This window comes from Pristis pectinata, chromosome 6 (genome assembly GCF_009764475.1).
Source record: "Pristis pectinata isolate sPriPec2 chromosome 6, sPriPec2.1.pri, whole genome shotgun sequence".
NCBI classification, from domain to species: Eukaryota; Metazoa; Chordata; class Chondrichthyes; order Rhinopristiformes; family Pristidae; genus Pristis; species Pristis pectinata.
Genome location: NC_067410.1, coordinates 3,908,876 through 3,927,247, shown reverse-complemented (window position 1 = coordinate 3,927,247; position 18,372 = coordinate 3,908,876). Strand labels below are relative to the sequence as shown.

General features: G+C 43.2%; 1 protein-coding gene across 1 annotated transcript in view; it reads left to right on the top strand.

Moving 5' to 3' along the window:
- kbtbd12 (kelch repeat and BTB (POZ) domain containing 12) overlaps positions 1-17,901 on the top strand; it is a 42,956-nt gene extending 25,055 nt beyond the window's left edge. Inside the window, exons 5-6 of the mRNA XM_052017504.1 lie at positions 15,199-15,396; positions 17,373-17,901. Coding sequence (XP_051873464.1) covers positions 15,199-15,396; positions 17,373-17,542 — 368 coding nt within the window. The 3' untranslated portion in view covers positions 17,543-17,901. The remainder of the gene's footprint in view (positions 1-15,198; positions 15,397-17,372) is intronic.
- The last annotated feature ends 471 nt before the right edge of the window (positions 17,902-18,372 follow it).

Here is an 18,372-nt window from a genome sequence, read left to right as displayed (position 1 = left end):
CCGTTGTCTGAAGATAAGATGTAGATGTAGAAAAACATAGAGAGAGTACATACGAAATCCAAATGTTCCACGATGGAACCCAAACGACACTTCAGTGTTTACTCGGTAGTGACTTCCTCACCCCGAAAAGCATCCGAACCGTGGTCGTCCACATACAAATACCTGTTTCCTACAGGTCAGCAACAAAGTGAACTCCACCGGATTACTTCCAACTTCCATACATGGATTTCAGTGGCAAACACAGTTATTGTTTCTCATCCATCGATAGAGAAAACAAGCAGGCTGGTGTCTCTCTCCCTTCTCTCTCTCTCTCCTTCTTCTTCTAACTTCTTCAACAACGTCATTACGTCCTTTATCTTCTATTGACGTAAGCACGCCCCACACACACATACACACACACTCTCTATCTTAAAGGGACTTTCGCTGAGTCCATAACACCTCCCACCTAAAAAAAATTTTTCCCAAGAAAAATTCAACCGCGCATACAGTTAGTAATGTTAATAATTATCATGCTACACAACTACAGACTATCAGATTAGTACAGATACATGTTTCCCATTTAACATCGGGAAAGACAATCAGCAATCACATTATCTTTGCCTTTAATGTGAGTTATCATGAGATCAAACTCTTGCAAAATTAAACTCCAGTTTAACAGCCTTCTGTTCTTGTTTTTGACTCGGCTCAGACACCAATGGGTTATGATCTGTATACACAGTCAATGGTTTCTGAGCGGTGCAAACATATACATTGAAATGTTGCAAGGCTAAAACAAGCGACAGTAATTCTTTCTCTATGGTGGAATAATTCTTTTGATGCTCATTAAATTTCTTTGAAAAGTAAGCTACAGGATGGTCAATATCATCAAGGTCACCCTTCTGCAACAACACAGCTCCTGCAGCTTCATCACTGGCATCTACTGCTAATGAAAATGGCTTTTCAAAGTCAGGTGTTTTGAGCACAGGATGGTAGCATAAAATGGTTTTCAGCTTCTCAAATGCTTCTTGACAAGAATCTGTCCAAACAAACTTTACTCCCTTCTTCAGAAGATTAGTTAGGGGAAGAGCAATATCAGCAAAATTTTTACAAAATTTTTGATAATATCCAACCATTCCCAAAAATCTTCTAACAGTCCTCGTACCTGTGGGAATAGGGAACTCAGATATCGCTTGAACTTTTGCCTGAACAGGAGCTTGCTTGCCTTGACCTACAACATAACCAAGATACGTTACAGTGGCATGGCCAAATTCACTTTTAGCCAAGTTAACTGTAAGGTTAGCCTTGGAAAGTCTTTCAAACAACCTTTCTAACGCAGAGATGTGATCCTCCCATGTATCATTCCCAGTCACTAAGTCGTCAATGTAGGCATCTGTATGTTTTAACCCATGAATCACTGAATTAATCATTCTTTGAAATGTTGCCGGAGCATTTTTCATTCCAAATGGCAAAACATTGTATTCATACAATCCAGAAGGGGTTACAAAGGCTGAAATCTCCCGTCCTCTATCTGTTAATGGAACACACCAGTACCCTTTTAATAGGTCAATCTTTGTAAGAAATTTTGCCTTTCCCACTCTGTCTATGCAATCATCCACCCTAGGAATAGGGTAAGCATCTGACTTTGTTACAGCATTCACTTTCCTGTAATCTGTGCAAAATCTAACAGTTCCATCAGGTTTAGGTACAATAACACAGGGCGAACTCCAATTTGAAGTAGAATGTCTAATAATATCATTTTCCAACATGTATTTTATTTCCTGATCAACAAGTTTACTTTTTTCTACATTCATTCGATATGGGTGTTGTTTGATTGGTTTTGCATCCCCAACATCAACATCATGGGTAATTATCGATGTTCTGTTTGGAACATCTGGGAACAGATTTTTAAATTTTAAAATTAATTCTCTCATCTGTTGTTTTTGTGAAACTTGTAAATGGTCCAACTTCGTTTCAAGGTTCTCCAGGATATTTTGGTTTTTTAGTTTCGATGGAACAATATTTGGTCTAAATTGGCCTTCCTCAACATCAACATCAGGCATTCTAGAAACAACCTTTACATCATCCACCAAGGCCACCACTGAATCCCTCTCATAATAAGGTTTTAGCATGTTTACATGACAGAGTTGTGTTTTCTTGCGTCTATCTGGTGTTTTGATTATATATGTTAGATCAGTCACTCGAGATTCAATAACATAGGGGCCAGAAAAACGAGCTTGCAAGGGATTATTTTGGCTAGGGAAAAATACCAACACTTTTTGCCCCACTGCGAATGTCCTAGGCCGAGCACGTCTATCAAAATATGTCTTCATTCTTATCTGGCTTGTTTTCAGATTCTCTCTCGCTAGCTGGCAGACTCTCTCCAACCGAGTTTTAAATTTTTGGACATAGTCCAACAGACTCAAGTGAACTTCCTCATTAACCCATTGCTCTCTTAACAACTCCAAAGGTCCTCTCACCCTATGTCCAAATACAAGCTCAAACGGACTAAATCCTATTGACTCCTGGATCGATTCTCTAACGGCAAACAAAAGTAAATGGATACCTTCGTCCCAATCCTTGGTGTTTTCAAAGCAATAAGTCTTCAGCATATTTTTGAGAGTAGAATGAAATCTCTCCAGAGCTCCTTGAGATTCTGGGTGATATGCAGATGATACAATCTGCTTTGCTCCCAGCTCATAGACTATTTGTTTAAAAATTTTTGACATAAAATTACTACCTTGATCAGATTGGATTTCTTTTGGCAAACCAAACAAGGTAAAAAATTTTACAAGAGCCTTTGACACCGTCTTGGCCTTAATATTTCTAAGGGGTATTGCCTCTGGAAATCTAGAAGTGGCACACATGATGGTTAACAAATACTGATTTCCAGTCTTAGACTTTGGTAAGGGTCCAACACAGTCCACAATCACCTTCGAAAAGGGTTCACCAAAAGCAGGAATTGGTTTCAATGGAGCCACAGGGGGTTTTTGATTTGGTTTACCTACCATCTGACGTGTGGCAGGTTCGACAAAACATCACCACATCTTTTCTCAAACCAGGCCAATAGAATTGTTTCAAGATCTTCCCTACGGTTTTATTCACCCCAAAATGACCACCCAAAGGCATACTGTGGGCCAGGTTTAAAATCTCATTCCTATAAACTTTTGGAACAACAACCTGATGAATAACTTCCCATTCCTCAGTAACAGGAACATGAGGAGGTCTCCATTTCCTCATTAACACTCCATTTTTGACATAGTATCCAATTGGCACTTTTTCAATCTCCTCACATGAGAGAGCTTTTTCTTTCAATTCTGTCAACTCAGGGTCCTTTGTCTGTTCCACCATAAAATCCTTCCTTGACAAAGACAAATCTTTAAATTCAGGCTCACTATAAGGATGTTGATCCTCCAGTGAAGACAGAAAAGTCTCAGATAAGGCATCATAATTTTCTTCCTGTTTAGGACTGTCACAAGGAACCACATCAGACTGCACCGGACTGTCTGTCTTGGCTAATTCTCTAGCTCTAGCTCGAGTCACCGCACATGATGGGTAAACATCTGGATCATTCTCAGACTCATCAATCCTTGGTTTGGTTGTTAACCGTACCACAGGATCACTTTCTCCATTTGCAAGGTCATTTCCCAATAACAAAGAAACTCCTTCCACTGGCAAACTAGGTCTTATCCCTATCTCGACTGGTCCTTCTACGAACTTTGACTTTAAAATCACCCTGTGAAAAGGGACAGACATGGTCTCACCTGTAACACCTCGTACTAGATTTACTTCACCAGTGTCACTTTCTTCTCCAAAATTTAAAACACTGTCCAGCAAGAGAGATTGACTAGCCCCAGTATCTCTAAGAATTTTCACTGGCACCTGGGGTGACTCATCATTCAGTGAAACAAAACCCTCTGATACATACGAACGGAATTCTTTTCTCACCTCCTCCAACTTTTCCGCTTTTCCCTCTTGCAAGGACTGATCTTTAACAGCATCTCCTAAACCTTTTTGACTTTTAATTGCCTGAAAGCAAGCATTGGGCCCAGCTTCCTTCTTTTTCTTCAAAAGGGCACAATTAGATATCACGTGGCCAGGTTTCCTACAGTAATAACAAGTACGCTCAACAGGTTTCTCCAGCCCTGGCTTCTTTTCATCTTTTCCTTTTTGATTACCTCCCAATTTAATCGCCGGTTTACCTGGATTGTCTTTGTAACTCTTTTGAAAGGTTTTAGGTTGTCCCCATTTGGATTTATGGGTTAAAGCATAATCATCTGCCAACCTAGCAGTTTCTTGTAAAGTTTCCACTGCCTTTTCATTTAAATATGTTGTTAATTCAGCTGGAACACATCTTCTAAAGTCCTCCACCAGTATCAATTCTGTCAATTTATCATAATCCCCATCTACATTTTTAGCCAGGCACCATCGTTCAAAACATATTCTCTTTCCATTGGCAAATTCCATATAAGTCTGATCTGCAGATTTCCTCAAGTCTCTGAATTTTTGTCTATAAGCCTCAGGGACCAATTCATAGGCCTTCAAAATAGCTTGTTTTACCTTGGTATAATCAGCTGCATCCTCAGCAGACAAAGCAGAATAAGCTTTTTGAGCTTTACCTTTAATCACACTCTGTACCATAAGAGCCCATCCTTTCCTTGGCCAGTTTGAACTCACAGCAACCTTTTCAAAATGTTGGAAATACTGATCAACCTGATCTTCTTCAAACGGAGGGACTAATCGAACCTCCCTGCTGGCTGAAAAACCATCATCAGAATCAGATTCCGAACTCCTACGCTTCATTTGTAACTCATGCTGCCTCTTTTTCTCCTCGTTATCCAGCTCCATCCTCTTCAATTCCATCTGCTTCATTGCTAGATCAGCCTCTATCTTCATCTGAGTTATCTTTTGTTCAGTCTCTAATTTCTTTTGTTCGGCCTCTAATTTCTCTCGTTCGGCCTCTATCTTTAACTGGGTTTGTTCTCGTTCGGCCTCTATCTTTAACTGAGTTTGCTCTCGTTCGGCCTCTATCTTTAACTGAGTTTGCTCTCGTTCAGCCTCTAATCTCTTTTGCTCTCATTCAGCTTCTAATTTATTTTGCTCTCGTTCAGCCTCTATCTTTGCCAGCTGCACCTGTGCCTCAGAAATTGCTATTTCACTGCCAGGAAACTGTTTTAACACTTCCTTCTCAAACACCTTCTTTTCCACATAATGGCCAGCTATCAGTCTCTGAATATCTGCCTTTCTCATAGACTGCTTTACTTCTGTAAGGTTTAGCCTTGTAGCAATCTTTATCAAATCATCCTTTTTCGCCACCTCCAATCCCTTTTGGGTTGGTGACTCCAAAAATGCCTTAATATCCATTGCTGCTGGTTTCCACACACACAAGCCAATTAAAAAGAATTTATCAGACCTCCCTCAAAAATCTTTGGATTGAATCCCGAACAAATCTCGTCAATCTGGGGTACAATCCCAGACGACACTCGTTAACCTTGGGAACTATCCCGGACGAGCCCCCAATTTTGTCACAAACCAGCAACAAAAGAAACACACTGAGCATGATTCAGTGTTAAAAACTATTTTATTAATCACTACTTATGATAATACGTAAAATAAAAGTAAAAAAAAATGTTAGTATGTTAGAATTCAAGAATGTTAAACCTCGAACGTTAACCCAAACTAAACTCGTCGTGTGTGTGTGTGACAAAGTCCAAAACTCCCAGTTCCGGAATGGTTCTTAAAGTTCAGTTCCGCAAGCCATAAGGTGAAACATGAGCAAGGGCTTCTTCAACAACCACCGTTGTCTGAAGATAAGATGTAGATGTAGAAAACATAGAGAGAGTACATACGAAATCCAAATGTTCCACGATGGAACCCAAACGACACTCCAGTGTTTACTCGGTAGTGACTTCCTCACCCCGAAAAGCATCCGAACCGTGGTCGTCCACACACAAATACCTGTTTCCTTCTACAGGTCAGCAACAAAGTGAACTCCACCGGATTACTTCCAACTTCCATACATGGATTTCAGTGGCAAACACAGTTATTGTTTCTCATCCATCGATAGAGAAAACAAGCAGGCTGGTGTCTCTCTCCCTTCTCTCTCTCTCTCCTTCTTCTTCTTCTGACTTCTTCAACAACGTCATTACGTCCTTTATCTTCTATTGACGTAAGAACGCCCCACACACACATACACACACACTCTCTATCTTAAAGGGACTTTCACTGAGTCCATAACAGGTATCTAGATGAGTTCTTGAACCACCAAGGGCTACAAGGCTCCAGACCAAGTGCTGGTAAGTGGGATTAGTATGGAAGGGTACTTGATGGTTGACATGTTAGCCTGATTCTTTGATGTCTAGCTCCTCTATGATGTTATTGGTATTGGTATTGGTATTGGTTTATTTATTGTCACTTGTACCGAGGTACAGTGAAAAACTTGTCTTACAAACAGATCTTACAGGTCAATTCATTACACAGTGCAGTTACATTAAGTTAGTACAGAGTGCATTGATGTAGTACAGGTAAAAACAATAACAGTACAGAGTAAAGTGTCACAGCTACAGAGAAAGTGCAGTGCAATAAGGTGCAAGGTCACAACAAGGTAGATCATGAGGTCATGAGGTCATAGGTCATAGTCCATCTCATTGTATAAGGGAACTGTTTAATAGTCTTATCACAGTGGGGTAGAAGCTGTCCTTAAGTCTGGTGGTAGGTGCCCTCAGGCACCTGTATCTTCTACCCGATGGAAGAGGAGAGAAGAGAGAATGTCCCGGGTGGGTGGGGTCTTTGATTATGCTGGCTGCCACACCAAGACAATGAGAGGTAAAGACAGAGTCCAAGGAGGGGAGACTGGTGTCCGTAATGTGCTGGGCTGTGTCCACAACTCTCTGCAGCTTCTTGCGGTCTTGGGCAGAGCAGTTGCCGTACCAAGCCGTGATACATCCAGATAGGATGCTTTCTATGGTGCATCGGTAAAAGTTAGTGAGAGTCAAAGGGGACAAACCAAATTTCTTTAGCCTCCCGAGGAAGTAGAGGCCGCTGGTGAGCTTTCTTGTCCATGGCATCCACGTGGTTTGTCCAGGACAGGTTGTTGGTGATGTTCACTCCCAGGAACTTGAAGCTCTCAACCCTCTTGACCTCAGCACCATTGATGTAGACAGATGCATGTACACCACCCCCTTTCCTGAAGTCAATGACCAGCTCTTTAGTTTTGTTGACATTGAGGGAAAGGTTGTTGTCATGACACCATTCCACTAAGCTCTCTATCTCCTTCCTGTACTCCGACTCATCGCTGTTTGAGATACGGCCTACAACGGTGGTATCATCAGCAAACTTGTAGATGGAGTTAGAGCAGAATCTGGCCACACAGTCATGAGTGTATAGGGAGTAGAGTAGAGGGCTGAGGACGCAGCCTTGAGGTGAAGGAGACACGTGCAACCAAGGAAAGAGTTCAGGGTGCTTTCCAAAAGCTGGTACACTGTGGCCAAGGGTGGTGGGTGTGTGGGACTTTGTGCAGGTTGGAGAATCTGGCATCAGAAAGAATTTCTATTTGGATAAGAGGTTGACAATCCCATGGCATCCCAAAGCGATTCACAGGCATTGAACCACTGGAGGGATATTTGTCCATATGAGAAACGGGGTACAGGAGAGATCGGGTTGCAATGGCCAAGTCTGGGCTTTGGACAGGCGAGTTTCAGTGGGAGAACCGGGGGACTGAGAGGTGGGATTTTGGTGGGAAAGTTGGGTGTGTTGGGGAGAGAGAGGTTTCAGTGGGAGAACTGGGATGTTGAAATGATAGTTGAAATTCTGGTCGTCCCATTACAGGAAGGATGTGGAGGCTATGGAGAGGGTGCAGAAGAGGTTTACCAGGATGTTGACTGGATTAGAGGGTATGAGCCATAAGGAGAGGTTGGACAAACTTGAGTTGTTTTCTCCGGACCCGTCGAAGGATGATAGAAGATTATAAAATTATCAGAGGCATGGATAGGGTAGACAGTCAGAATCTTTCTCCCAGGGTAGAAATGTCAAGTACTAGAGCAATGGTTTTCAACCTTTTTCATGCTGCAGCCCCCCCAGAACATGTCCTTGTTAGATGGCGGACCCCCAAAGCCCACAAAATCAAACAATCGATAATTCATGCATACAACACTAAAATTACTGCACACAGGCCCTATTGAAATAGTGACTATTTCAATCACCGATAATTACCAGTGGTGTCTTTCAGTGTTAAGTTCGCTGTGAAGGTTGTGCCTGTTACGCACTGCAGAGTTTGTCCAAACGTGGTGGTATGTGCGACAAACATACGCGTATGTCATCCTCAATATTCAGTCTTGATCTGTATTTGGTTTTCATGGCAGTGACTGCAGAAAATGCAATTTCGCACAAGTAAGTGGTTGCAAATGGTAACAGAACATTGACGGCTTTGCCGGACAGCAGTGGATACTCCTGGGAACATGCTATCCAGAATGACAACAGTGACATTCGGTTGAACTGCAAGTGCAAACTCCTGTCAGTTGACAGTTCAGCCAATTCTTCTTGTTCACGTCCAGTTAAATCAGTAAGCATGCATTCAAATGGATTTCGAATCCAATCAAACATGCTCGTGTCATCGTTGCCGAAATACTTATGGAAATAATGTGACAGCTGTTGAATATGGTTCAAAACGGTGCTCGCAATGGCGTCTGTCTTAGTCTCGTTCACTGTCAGAAAGTCAGCCAGCAACAGAAACATATCATAGACACCTTGCTCGCATCTTACCTTCCAGATACGGGGTTTTTTCTGGAAGGCATTGATTTTGTCATGCATTTTCAGAACATTTGAGCCAGCTCCTTGCAATGATAGATTTAAGCTTTTCAAGATGTTGAAAATATCTGCAAGATAAGCTAATCTGGCAACCCACGTCTCATCTGTCAAGCACTGTGCCACTGATCCGTTATGCTCATTTAGAAAAATGAGCAGTTCATCTCGCAATTCATATACATGCTGCACGACGCGGCCTCCTGACAGCCATCTGACTTCTGTATGTAGCAACAAATGCTTATGCTCGGCTTCCACTTCACTGCATATGTTTTCAAACAAATGATGATTGAGCGGCCTGGCTTTGATAAAGTTAACTATTTTAATGCACGTGGAAAACACATGCGCAAGATTTTCATCCATATCCTTTGCAACCAAAGCATCACGGTGAATCATGCAGTGGGTTGCTGCTACATGTGGAGCTACTTCTTTCACTCGTGCGACTAGACCCGACTTCCGTCCCGTCATTGCGGCAGCACCATCCGTGCATACTCCAATACACTGTGTCCACGCCAATGCCAATCGTACAAAAAAGTGTCAAGCACACGGAAAAGTTCTTCACCGGTTGTACACCCTGGGAGTGCCTTGCAAAACAAAAAGTCTTCCAAAGCCTCTCCTTCCCAGCAATACCGTACATAAACCAACAACTGCGCAGCACTGGCAACATCAGTACTTTCATCGAGCTGAATCGCAAATCTAACTTGCTGAAGACGTGCTATCAGCTGGCTCTGTGTATCTTCCGCCATATCTCCAAGTCTTCTGCTTACTGTGTTATCAGACAGTGGAATGGCTTTCAGTTTTTGACTGGATTCTTTTCCCAGTACAACTTTGCACATATCTACTGCTGCAGGCAGTATAAGCTCTTCTCCAATTGTGTGAGGCCTCCTGGAACGTGCTATTCGTAATGCTACTAAATAAGATGCATGAAGAGCCTTCTCATTTACAGTGGTGCAGGCTTTCATTTTGCCTTTCTGCTTGAGGTACAGCTCCTTTTGCCGCTCAAAGTATTCCTTCGGCTTACTGGCAATATCTGGATGCACTGTTGTTAAATGGCGCTTCAATTTCGCTGGTTTCATTGCATCGTTGGACAGTGTTTGCAAACACACAACACAGAGAGGTTGGTCCGCATTTGTCCCCACTGCGATGAAGCCATATGAAATGTATTCTGGATCGTACTTGTGTTGTTTTCTCTTTTGGTCACCCTTATCCCCTTCGTCATCAGAATCTTCCCGTTTCTAGTCAGCTTTTCTCTTCAGAAATTTCTCCATACCCAGCAATACACACTGGACAGTTTAATTACTATTACTGATAAACAAAATTATCAAAACTAATTTAAAATTTACACACTTGAGCACATTTTGTTTAACAGTGACGTCACTGTGGTGTAAATGCACGATAAGTAAGCAATATTATGAAGGCACACCAACAACGTCACTCAGTCTCGCTAACACTACAGTGCACAACAGAATAGTAGTGAGTAGTGAACACTACTGACTACTCTGACTACACAAATCGAATATTCAGCGGCAGCTTACCGGAAGGGAACACCGTCTAAGTCTCAAAGATTGTCGCCTATAACAGATAGAATAGATATGGCCGATTTTCTGAATAGTGGAAAACTGGAGCAAGCAAGTAAGCTACGTCTTTGTAACAGGTCGCTTTTCCATTTTTTTCTTGGCTTGCTCGCAGACCCCCTGGCAACCTTGAAAACCTCTGTACGAGAGGACATGCACTTAAGGTGAGAGGGGGAAAGTTTAAAGGAGATGTGTGGGGCAAGTGTGTGGGTGCCTGGAACGGGCTGCCAGGGGTGGTGGTGGAAGCAGATACAATAAGAGTTTTAAGAGGCTTTTCGATAGAAACGTGAAAAAGATAAGATTTCTTTATTAGTCACATGTACATCGAAATACACAGTGAAATGCATCTTTTGCGTAGAGTGTTCTGGGGGCAGCCCACAAGTGTTGCCACTCTTCCAGCGCCAACATAGCACGCCCACAATTTCCTAACCTGTACATCTTTGGAGTGTGGGAGGAAACCGGAGCACCCAGAGGAAACCCACGCAGACACGGGGAGAACGTACAAACTCCTTACAGGCAGTGGCCTATGCAGGGAATGGAGGGATACGGATCACGTGCAGGCAGAAGAGATTTAGCTTAATTTGGCATCATGTTGGTGCAGACACTGTGGGCTGAAGGGCCTGTTCCTGTGCTGTACTGTGCTGTATACTACAGGTGAGCGAGACTGTGGGAGGTATAGGTTTCAGTGCAGGAGTTTGGGTGTTAAAATGTGGGATTCTGCGAGAGAATTCAATGTTGAATATACTGCTCAAGTCCTGTCACCCTTTCCTTGCCTCATACTTGAGCAGGAATGGCCATATTACCGAGAGACAAGGCATAGCTTCTCTCCTGTCAATTTACAGATTAGGAATAAATGTACGGTTAAATGGTTCGATTGAAAGGAAACTGAGCTGTTTTGGAGATTCATTTTCAGAAAGTTGAAGGCAGAGAGAAAGAGTGCAGAGATTTTGGGAGCCAGAACACAAACAGAGAGCTAGATCTGCTGAGTGCTGATTCATTAAAGAAGTGACCCGTGCTGGTTAATGTGCGTGAATATCCGATGATCACGCCTGCCAAACTGGCCGGGTTCAGACGACTTGTGGTTGAGATGACATGACAGTTTAATAACGTTAACATGAGCTGCAGAAAGCGAATATCATTTCATCTGTCTTAATCATCTTTAGTCTGACATGTACCCAACTGACTCATTTCAGGGATAATTGTGAAGGGGAATGTGAGGAAGAGATATGGTTATCTAAGAAAATACTAATTTATTCTCTTTTCCTGACCCTCTACCAAGCCCAGTTTATAATTCTTATTTAATAGTTGGCTTATAGAAAAAGAGTTTGCAGTTATACTCGCACCTTTTATGTCTTTGGGACATCCAAAGCACTCAGCAGTCCGTGAGGTGGAGTAGTACCAGCAGGGAATGCCGCAGGCAATTTGCATATGAATAGATGAGATAAGATATCTTTATTAGTCACATGTACGTCGAAACACACAGTGAAATGCATCTTTTTGCATAGAGCGTTCTGGGGGCAGCCCGCAAGTGTCGCCACGCTTCCGGCGCCAACATAGCACGCCCACAACTTCCTAACCCGTACGTCTTTGGAATGTGGGAGGAAACCGGAGCACCTGGAGGAAACCCACGCAGACACGGGGAGAACGTACAAACTCCTTACAGACAGCGGCCAGAATTGAACCCAGGTCGCTGGCGCTGTAATAGCGATACGCTAACCACTACACTACCATGAATAGCAGTGAGTTAAAAGACCAAACAGTCTGATTTTGTGATGTTGGCAGAAGCTTTGTAATATTGACCAGGAGAACAGGGAGAACTCTTTTTTGCAACATCCTGTGTGGAGTAAAGCTCATGATATGTTCAGGAGATATATCAGTTCTGGGGATAAATAAATATTTACTTCTCAACTAATGCTTTCATTACAAAGCTGGAATTCCTAGCTGTATGATAGTAGATTCTGATTTGACCCTCCATTGTTCTGGTTCTGGAAGTGTGTCTGAAAAATAGATTGTCTGCAGAGTAGAGGACAATCTGTAGCAATGAATTACTGGATGCAAAAACATCCTGACTGGTTGCATCACGGTCTGGTACAGCAATTCAAATGCGCAGGAACGTAAGAAGCTGCAGAGAGTCATGGATTCAGCCCAACACATCACCGGCACATCCCTCCCCACAATTTAGATTAATGAATTAGAGTACGGAATCCAAAATAGAATTTCTGGATTTGGTGGAGGTGGCTGGTTAGTTAAAATTGAGGAGGACATGAATAAACTTGGATGCAGTGGGCAAATAATTGGCAAATGAAGTTCAACACAAATAAATGTGAGCTATGCTTTGGTGGGAAGAAAAGGAAGATGCAAATGCAGGTGGAGTCAGATCTCAAAGATAAATAGGGTGAATAGTTAGGGTGAATGCACCAAGTCTTGTTCCCATGGTTGGGGAAGCAAGAACTAGAGAGCATAGGTTTAAGGTGAGAGAGATAAGATAAGATAAAATATCTTTATTAGTCACATGTACATCGAAACACACAGTGAAATACGTCTTTTGCGTAGAGTGTTCTGGGGGCAGCCCGCAAGTGTCGCCATGCTTCCGGCGCCAACATAGCATGCCCACAACTTCCTAACCCGTACACCTTTGGAATGTGGGAGGAAACCGGAGCACCCGGAGGAAACCCACGCAGACACGGGGAGAACGTGCAAACTCCTTACAGACAGCGGCCGGAATTGAACCCGGCTTGCTGGCGCTGTAATAGTGTTACACTAACCGCTACACTACCGTGCCTGTGGAAAGATTTAATAGGAACTTGAGCGGCAACTCTTTTACACAAAGTATGCGGAATGAGCTGCCAGAGGAAATGGTTGAGGCAGGTACAATAACAACTCTTAAAAAAGAGTTGTACATGGATTGGAAAGGTTTAGAAGGTTATGGGCCAAACACTGGCAAATGGGACTAGCTTGGATGGGGCAACTTGGTTGGCATGGACCAGTTGGGCCGAAGGGCCTGTTTCCATGATGTATGATTCTCTGACACTATAAATGAACCAATCACTAAAAATTGCTCCACAGGTTAGCCAGGCCTGGGAAAGTAAACCACACTCTGGCTTTATCTCCAGAGGGATGGAAGTGAAAACCGGAGTGCTTACGCTAGAGTGGTTAAGCCACAGTATGGTGTACAGTTTTGGCCACCAATTAAAACAAGGGTGTAGAGGCAGTGGAGAGAGTCCAGAGAAGACTTACGGAGTTATTACCAGAAATACAAGGATAAACTCATCAGGAAAGAATGAACAGACTCCCTTGACAAAAGAAGGCTGCATGGTGACCCAACAGAGGTCCTTAAAATTATGGAAGGTTGATATACTGGATACAGAGAGAATGTCTCCTGCCTTGGTGAAGAGTATAACCAGAGGCCAGCGATATAGGACAGTCAGCAACAAAACTTCTGCACCCAAAGAGAGGTGAGAAATTGAAACTCACCAGCACTATGAGTGGTTGAAGCAAATAGTAATGATGCATTTAGAGGGGGTGGGGGTTGCAGTTCTATGGGGAGGCTGGAGAAGCTCAGGCCGTTCTCCTTGGACCTGAGAAGGTTAAGAGGAGTTTTGATAGAAACAGTTAAAGTTAAGAGGAGCTTAAATAAAATCAGGTGGCAGGTAAAATGCACTCACGACTATGCAGCAGTTTGAGCTCTACTGACCTGCAGGTGAGACTAGCTCAGTTCGGCAACTTGGTCGGCATAGACAAGTTGGGCCGAAGGGCCTGTTTCCATGCTGTATGGCTCTATGACTCTATGACCTGGATAAATTTCTCGGCGATTGATAAATAGAGTACACAAATTTAAGGACTGAGGAAACATTTGTATTTAATTTCGATGTGGAATGTATTGCCAGATGTCATATTGAAAGCAGACACGATAGTAGAAATCAGTAAGGAACTGGATAAATAACTGACCAGGAAAGAATGCGGGATTTATGTTAAGTTTCAAAGTCAAGTTTATTGTCATACGCACAAGTCCATGTGTGCATAGGTGCAATGAAAAACTTACTTGCAACAGCATCACAGACACAGAGCATCAGATAAGCAGCATTCACAAGAAAAACATAACTTAACATAAATTACACACAGTCTTTACAAGAAAGAACACAATAAGAACAAAAAAAAGTCCATTGTAGTGCAAAGTGGTCAAAGTGGTCATAAACTGTAGTGATTAGGGTTGTGCCGGTTGGTTCAAGAACAGAATGGTTGAAGGGAAGTAGCTGTTCTTGAACCTGGTGGTGTGGGACTTCAGGCTTCTGTACCTCCTGCCCGATGGGAGCTGTGAGAAGATGGCATGGCCTGGATGGTGGTATTGGTATTGGTATTGGTTTATTATTGTCACTTGTACTGAGGTACAGTGAAAAACCTGTCTTGCATACCGATCGTACAAGTCATTTCATTACACAGTGCAGTTACATTGAGTTAGTACAGAGTGCATTGAGGTAGTACAGGTAAAAACAATAACAGTACAGAGTAAAGTGTCACAGCTACAGAGAAAGTGCAGTGTAATAAGGTGCAAGGTCACAACAAGGTAGATTGAGATGGACTCTGACCTTTGATGATGGATGTTGCCTTCTTGAGGCAGCGCCTCCTGTAGATACCACCGATGGTGGGGAGGGATGTGCCCGTGATGTATTGGGCTGAGTCCAATCATCAATATCCAATACATCAATATTGATCTGTCTGTGCCCTTCTAGTTGCATGCTTGAGGTTAAATGGTCCTTGTCTTTACAATAAAGGGACACACTGATGGGTCCCTTCTGTGCTGTATTGTTCTAAGATTCCATGCCATTAATAATTAATTATTCTGCTTAAGGTGGGATAGGCTGCTACGGAGTGGATCGTGGACAGGCTAGGAGATGTTTGGATGCAGTGGAAATATACAACCCGGACGGAGATTTCTGGAGGCAGGGACCTCCGTTGCCAACACCAATTCTGTCACTCCGCACCAACTCTACAAATGCCGGGGTGGTGGATGAGAAGCTGTACGTCTGTGGAGCATTTCGTGGCGCAGGTATGAACATGTTCCGTGAGTAATTCAGGTCTGAGTGAATTAGACAAGATGAAAGAGGTAATTTGAGAGGGTCCAACACTTGGATACATAGAACATAGAACAGTACAGCACAGGAACAGGCCCTTCAGCCCACAATGTTGTACTGAACTAATTAAGCCAGTAATTAAGCACCTAACTAAACTAATCCAATATACCTACACAATGGAATCTCCTACATGCAGAGGAAGTTTACCAGGATGCTGCCTGGATTGGAGAGCATATTTTATGAGGATAGGTTGAGTGAGCTAGGGCTTTTCTCTTTGGAGCGAAGGAGAATGAGAGGTGACTTGATAGAGGTGCACAAGATGATAAGAGGCATAGATCGAGTGGACAGTCAGAGACTTTTTCCCAGGGCGACAATGACTAACACGAGGGGACATAATTTTAAGGTGATTGGAGGAAGGTATAAGGGGGATTTCAGGGGTAAGTTTTTTACACAGAGAGTGGTGGGTGTGTGGAACGCACTGCTGGCAGAGGTTGTGGGGGCAGGTACATTAGGGACATTTAAGGGACTCTTAGATAGACACATGAATGATAGAAAAATAGGGGGCTATGTGGGAGGGAAGGGTTAGATAGATCTTAGAGCAGGATCAAATGTCGGCACAACATTGTGGGCCGAAGGGCCTGTACTGTGCTGTAGTGTTCTATGTTCTGTGTTCTAATGTCTATAGTCCTCCGTTCCCTGCGCATTCATGAGCCTGTCCAAGATCCTCTTAAACGCCCCTATCGTATCTGCCTCCACCACCACCCCTGGCAGTGTATTCCAGGCACCCACCACTCTGTGTAAGAAAAAAAAACTTGCCCCCACGTCTCCTTTGAACTTACCCCCTCCCATCTTAAATGCATCTACTCGAGTATTTGACATTTCCACCCTGGGAAAAAGATACCGGCTGTCTACTCTTCCTACGCTTCTCATAGTCTTACAAACTTCTATCAGGCCTCCCCTCAGCCTCCACCGCTCCAGAGAAAACAACACAAATTTGTCCCACGTCTCATGCCCTCTAATCCAGGCAGCAACCTGGGGAATCTCTGCTGCAGCCCCTCCAAAGCCTCCACATCCTTCCTATGCTGGGGCGACCAGAATTGAATGCAATACTCCCGATGCGGCCTGACCAGAGCTTTATAAAGCTGCAGCATAACTTCCTAGCTAAAGAAATGTGTTGTGAAGAGTGTCTTAGAGAAGGAGGTAGAGGTGGAGAGGTCCAGCGAGGAACTTCAGTATTTAAGGTCCAGGCAACTGAAGACATGACCACCTAAGATACACAATGCACGAGATGAAATGTGCAAGGAACTGGATGGACCACAGGGCCAGAGAAGACCTCAAAGGTGGAAGGAGGTGAGGCCATGGAGGGACTTCAGTATCAAGATGGGAATTTTTTTTGTTTCAGTCACTGTTCGACCAGATCCCTATACAGGTTGAATGGGACGTGGTTGAAGTTAGGATACGATCAGCAGAGGTTTGGATGAGCTCAAGCTTCTGGAGGGTGGATGATGCATGACTGGCCGGAAGAACACAGAGGTTGAACAGCACAGAAGAAGGTTTCAGCAGCAATAGAACTGAGATTTCTGGGTTATACTGTTCTACAAATACATATTGGATACCATAAGCATTCCCTCACATACTCAGACTGGGACTTATGGGAAACGACTTCACCTTTGTCCCCAATAAGATTTCTAAAATTAAGATCCTAAATTTGCCGTATAGACCTGTTTGGGGAGGAGGTACAGGAGCCTGAAGACCCACACTCAGTGATTCAGGAACAGCTTCTTCCCCTCCGCCATCAGATTTCTGAACAGTCCAATCTACCTCATTATTTTTGTAATTTATAGTAATTTTATGTCTTTGCACTGTACTGCTGCTGCAAAACAACACATTTCACATCATCTAAGTCAGTGATAATAACTCTGATTCTGATATTTTATTGTTCTCTCCCTAGATCGACATGAAGTCATCGTCAAAGATATTTTGGAATTGGATCCTTGGGAAAATCAGTGGAATGTGGTGGCCCACAAGGTCCTCATGCATGACAGCTACGACGTCTGCCTTGTCGCCAGGCTCAACCCCAGAGATCTCGTTCCACCACCTCCTGACATGGTTGACCAATGAGAGATGGACTTCACACCAATTGGCCTGTTCCTAAGCTTGGCCGGGGCTCAGCTGGGTAGCGCTTTAGCCTCAGGAGGTCTTAAATTAGCAGGTTCTATGTTCAAGTACCGCTCTAGATATTTGTATACAATAACCTAGGCTGAGACTTTGCAATGAGATGTTAAACCAAGGCCCCAACTCTCTCTCAGATGGATTCTCAGCATTAATCTGAAAGAGGGAGATTTACCCTGTGTACTGGGCCAATAATTTTCCTCAAACAACATTCGCCATAACAGATAATCTGGTAAACGATTCCACTATTCCTGTGAGACCCTACTCACACAAAGTGCTATCAGTTGAATTATGAGTGGTGCCAGCATCGAGAAGAGAGCAGGGCAGGATATCTTTATTAGTTTTAGGTCATATAAACTGAGATGATGGACTATTAGTAATTCATTTACTGTGGAGTTACTATGCCCTTAAAGCCTTTACTGGAAATTATTTGCTGCAGAACTTGAGGATGAAATCTGTAGGTATTTTGAGAATGAAACAGATGCTTCTTATAACTGTGGACTTGTAACTCATCCAATTAACTGAAGATTGAATGTGTTTTATTTTAGTGGAATGTTATCTGCAGGTTTTGATAAACATATACATTCTCCACTTAAAATTTACTTCCTGTGAATTTCTGATGCCTGCTCTTGGTACGTTTAATGGAAATGCTCAACTTCAATGAGCCAGATTGATCTTCGAGTGTATCATTTAGGGTCTCGGCAGCTGAAGGCACAGCTGCCAGTGGTGGAGCGTTTGAATTTGGGGATAAGCAGAGATGGAAGGACACTTCAGAGAGT